This window comes from Cryptomeria japonica, chromosome 8 (assembly GCF_030272615.1).
Source record: "Cryptomeria japonica chromosome 8, Sugi_1.0, whole genome shotgun sequence".
NCBI classification, from domain to species: domain Eukaryota; kingdom Viridiplantae; phylum Streptophyta; class Pinopsida; order Cupressales; family Cupressaceae; genus Cryptomeria; species Cryptomeria japonica.
The window spans coordinates 479470672-479475266 of NC_081412.1; the positions used below are offsets into that span (position 1 = coordinate 479470672).

The 4595-nt window shown below is 31.7% G+C and overlaps 1 protein-coding gene across 1 annotated transcript; it reads left to right on the forward strand.

Moving 5' to 3' along the window:
• Positions 1–605: 605 nt before the first annotated feature.
• Positions 606–1909, forward strand: LOC131857739 (heterodimeric geranylgeranyl pyrophosphate synthase large subunit 1, chloroplastic-like). The gene is made up of 2 exons (XM_059210446.1): positions 606–1172; positions 1868–1909. The coding sequence occupies exons 1-2, from the start codon at positions 606–608 to the stop codon at positions 1907–1909; spliced, it is 609 nt and encodes a 202-aa protein (XP_059066429.1).
• Positions 1910–4595: the final 2686 nt, after the last annotated feature.

A 4595-nucleotide genomic window follows, 5' to 3' on the forward strand; every position in this document is an offset into this window, starting at 1 on the left:
GGATGGCGAGCTCACCAAATCTCAAAATTAACATCTGTATTTTGTTATAAAAATAAATAAATAAAAATAAATAAATAATGTTTTTTATTTGATTCACATCAACATTCTGATCGCACTTCATGATTTAGACTACAATAATCGATCATAGAATGTGGTCTCAAATATTAATATAAAATATTTATCCAATCCTGAAAATTTCTATATAATCCAAAAAATTTGATATTGTAATCCAAAAACATTGATATTGAAGATACGAAACATTGATATGGAAGATATGCTTGAAATTTTGAAGACACAACCGGCCAAGCAATGGCACATCGAATAAGCTATGGATTGTCCACCACATTATTCTTTTGTATTACTCTTCGATCATCTCAAGTGGTATCTTGAAAGCTTGTCATTTGTGAGATCCATCTTATTATAATTAGCTTTCAGTTTGAATCACACATTCACGCCCGAAAGAAAGAGGAGCAGCACCAGCAATCCTCCAGCATAATCTTTGATAGTTTCTTCTGCTCCTTGGGCACCTGTGTGTAGCATTTGAATTATCTAGATTTTGTTACTCAGAGATTTTGTAAGAGCTGGTACATAGTAAGTTATAGAGGATGGCTTACATGACAATAACAGCAAGTAGCCAGAGCCTGCGTTTCTTTACCTTTTCTTCTTCTCAAGAATGCAGGAGTGTGAGGAGTTGTTTCAAATTGACACCTTTTAACAATTGTCATGGAGCAAATTTGAATTTGCCCTCACTGGGTACATCTAATGGTGAGAATTATTGGCATCTGAAACTTGGGTCATTGACATACAAAAAGCATTCAGTGTCCTCTAGATCCGCAGGGACAGTGACCCAGTTGGTTACAGAGGAGGAGAAGAGGCAGACTGTTGAGTTTGATTTCAACAATTACATGAAGTCCAAGGCTGAGGCAGTGGACAAGGCACTGGATAAGGCAATACCAGTTGAATATCCTGAAAAATTACACGACTCAATGAGGTATTCTCTTCTAGCAGGAGGTAAGCGTGTGAGGCCTGCTCTTTGCATTGCAGCATGTGAACTCGTAGGAGGGACTCAGGATCTGGCCATGCCAACTGCCTGTGCAATGGAGATGATTAAGACCATGGATAAAAAAATCTGGAAAAAATCATCATTTAACTTTCGATTTATCGCGAATCATGTACGGCCACGATTTAATTTACAAAAAACTCTTCGGCGATTTTTTGAAAAAACAAAGAAAAATTATCAGAAAAAATTGCAAAAAATCAAGAGAAAATCCCAAATAACTCTGCCTATGAGATGAGCTGAAAATTGATTTATTTGTTCATCAATGTGTATGAGATGAGCTGAATAAATTGAAAGGCTTTGCCAGCTGTTGAAAAAAATTATTTATTTTATGAAAGATGTCAAATAGAGGAGACATTAAAAGTTGCACCTTTGTTGGGGCTTGCAGATTACATTGCATTCAGGCAAAACTGATAAAAAGAACTATGAGAATGGTTGTTTTTCTTTATAGAGAGAGAGAGTTGAATGTACAACGTTACCATCTATAATATCATTCAAAATATTCATAACAAACAAGCTTTAAAATATCTTTGAGGTTTGGTATGCATATCATATTTCTATGTAAGGGTGTCATGAGACGATTTTGATCACTCTCACTATCAGGTTCTTAATTGACAAAATCTTAAGATTCAATGTTTGTATTGTTTTCGAGAGCTATTTTTCACTTATGTTGTCTAAGGGCCCGTGTGAAGTGTGTGTTAAGTAGACTTAATTAAGATTAAACCCAGGTTACTTCTAAAAAGCAACTACAATTAACCAACCCCCAGCTTTCTAGAGTTTTCAAACTGAATGTCATTAACATTTTAACAGCCTGGAGACCCTGAGGAACTCAATAACATAGGAGAGTGTTAATTGCTGCATGGCAATATATATATATATATATATGTATGTATGTATGTGTATGTATATGTGTATATATATGTATATGTATATATGTATATATATGTATATATGTGTATGTATATGTATGTATGTATGTATATATATGCACACACACACATATATAGAGTGGTCTTCAACATAAGACAAAGGGAAAAGGATAAGAAGATGAAATGAAGAGTCGGACTTCACATCCCAACAATCTCCCATTTGAAGTTTGACTCATGCTGCAACTTCACATCTGAACAACCTCCCACTTAAATTATACTTTTCATGGCCTATCCCCTTCTCTCCATTCTCCAACCAATATCCAAACACAATCACCAAATCTCATGGTAATAAATATGCCAAGAATCAATCATCATAGCTGGAATAGAAACCACGACTAATTGCTAATCACCTCCAACTATGTCACAACCCTCCTTTATCACTTTTGAAATTAAAATACAAACTCTATTATATTTTTGGATAAGCTATTTAAATGATTGAATGAATATTATAAAAGGATAAAATAATAAAACACACACACACACACATGGAAAATATACATTTTTCTTATTTATTTATTTAGTTTTTCACATCCAATTATGGCACATGTTGTAGGAAGAATAAGAAGCTTCTAGAGGATTTTCCATCACCTTGCATGTAACTCCTCCACTAAGTCTAATCAATTTGCATGAAGTCCAAAATTGGGAAAGTGTCTCCTTTTTAATTAAATTTTCAAGATAGTGGAATAGAGGGATTTTTCTTATAAATGATATGCAAGTTTTCAAAAATAGGAGTTGGTTATTCCTTGAAGAAATTCTTTTCTAAAAAAAAATTATTTTTGGTAGTCATATTTCATTTTGGAGAAGAGCTAAGGTTGCTTTGGAGAAATTTTCCCAAGCTTGAAGGATCAAGGGAGGCTAATTGAAGGATTCATAGGGGATTCTACATCAATTGCAAGTATCCAGGTTTTTTTTTTTTTCTTATTTAGTTATTTTATTTCTGAATCATGCATCTTATTCTTGCTGCGAATTAGATTAGTAAAAATCTTGTTTCAATTCCTTGCTAAGAACTAGATTAGATCAATCTTTATTTCCTCCCTCTAATTCATCTCTCTGGTTTTTCGAATAGAAATCTGAATCTCATCCTTTTAATAAATCTCGTTGTGAATAATCCTCTGTGATATTCTCATTTGATTCCATTATCTGGTTATATATAATTTCTCTGTGAAATTTAGTAGAAATGAAATGATAGATTTCGCTGTGAATAATCCTCTGTGATAATCTTATTTGATTCCATTATCTCGTTATATATAATTTCTCTGTGAAATTTAGTAGAAATGAAAGGATAGATTTCGTTGTGAATAATCCTCTGGGATAATCTCATTTGATTCCATTATCTGATTATATATAATTTCTCTGTGAAATTTAGTAGAAATGAAAGGATAGATTTCGCTGTGAATAATCCTCAGTGATAATCTCATTTGATTCCATTATCTGATTATATATAATTTCTCTATGAAATTTAGTAGAAATGAAAGGATAGATTTCGCTGTGAATAATCCTCAGTGATAATCTCATTTGATTCCATTATTTGATTATATATAATTTCTCTGTGAAATTTAGTAGAAATGAAAGGATAGATTTCGCTGTGAATAATCCTCAGTGATAATCTCATTTGATTCCATTATCTGATTATATATAATTTCTTTGTGAAATTTAGTAGAAATGAAAGGATAGATTTCGCTGTGAATAATCCTCTATGATAATCTCATTTGATTCCATTATCTGATTATAAATCTCATTTGATTCCATTATCTGATTCTCTGGGAAATTTAGTAGAAATGAAAGGATAGATTTCGCTGTGAATAATCCTCTATGATAATTTCATTTGATTCCATTATCTGAGTATATATAATTTCTCTGTGAAATTTAGTAGAAATGAAAGGATAGATTTCGCTGTGAATAATCTTATGTGATAATCTCATTTGATCCCATTATTTGGTTATACCTATTTTCTCTGTGAAAATTAGTTGCAATGAAAGGATAGATTTCGCCGTGAGTAATTCTCTGTGATATTCTCATTTGGTTCCTTAAATGTTTGAGTCTGGTTATCTACTTCTCACTGGAAATAATTGAAAACTAAGGAATGAATCCCTCTGCGAATAACTCTCTGTGTTGTTTACTCCTATAAGTAAATTCTTATTGTTTACATTAATATTTTACCTCTCATATTCTGGTTTAATTCTTCTCTCTGTGCTTAAATAAAATTAAACCGGAAACTTAATACATAAAAATATAATTTATATATATAGTAATAGTATTTATAATTTTTTATGCATTATGTATTAATAAATTTATGCGAAGTGATTGATGTTATACTGCACGATAAAGTGCCTGTGCGTACCGGCTCGCAGGCAAAGGACGAAGTTATTACTCCGCAGGGTAGTGGAGGGGACCCGTGGGGTCCCACTCCCATTTCCCTTTATTAATGCCAATTCAATTCTAAATTTTGGCAAATGACATTTGTTAGACTTTTTTTTTATGTACATAAAGTTTTAGTTTAAATAAATTCTTTTAGTTTAATAAAAAATTTAACTTAGATAATATTTTTTATTTATAATTAGTTTTAGCCATTTATAAATTGTAATTAAAATTATGCCAAATTTTATAAT

Bases quoted from the DNA above. Each gene is read 5' to 3' on its own strand.
- LOC131857739 (XM_059210446.1), top strand. From the start codon at position 606: ATGGCTTACATGACAATAACAGCAAGTAGCCAGAGCCTGCGTTTCTTT. The intron at 1,173-1,867 runs GTACGGCCACGA...ACATTTTAACAG, and splicing joins TTCGATTTATCGCGAATCAT to CCTGGAGACCCTGAGGAACT.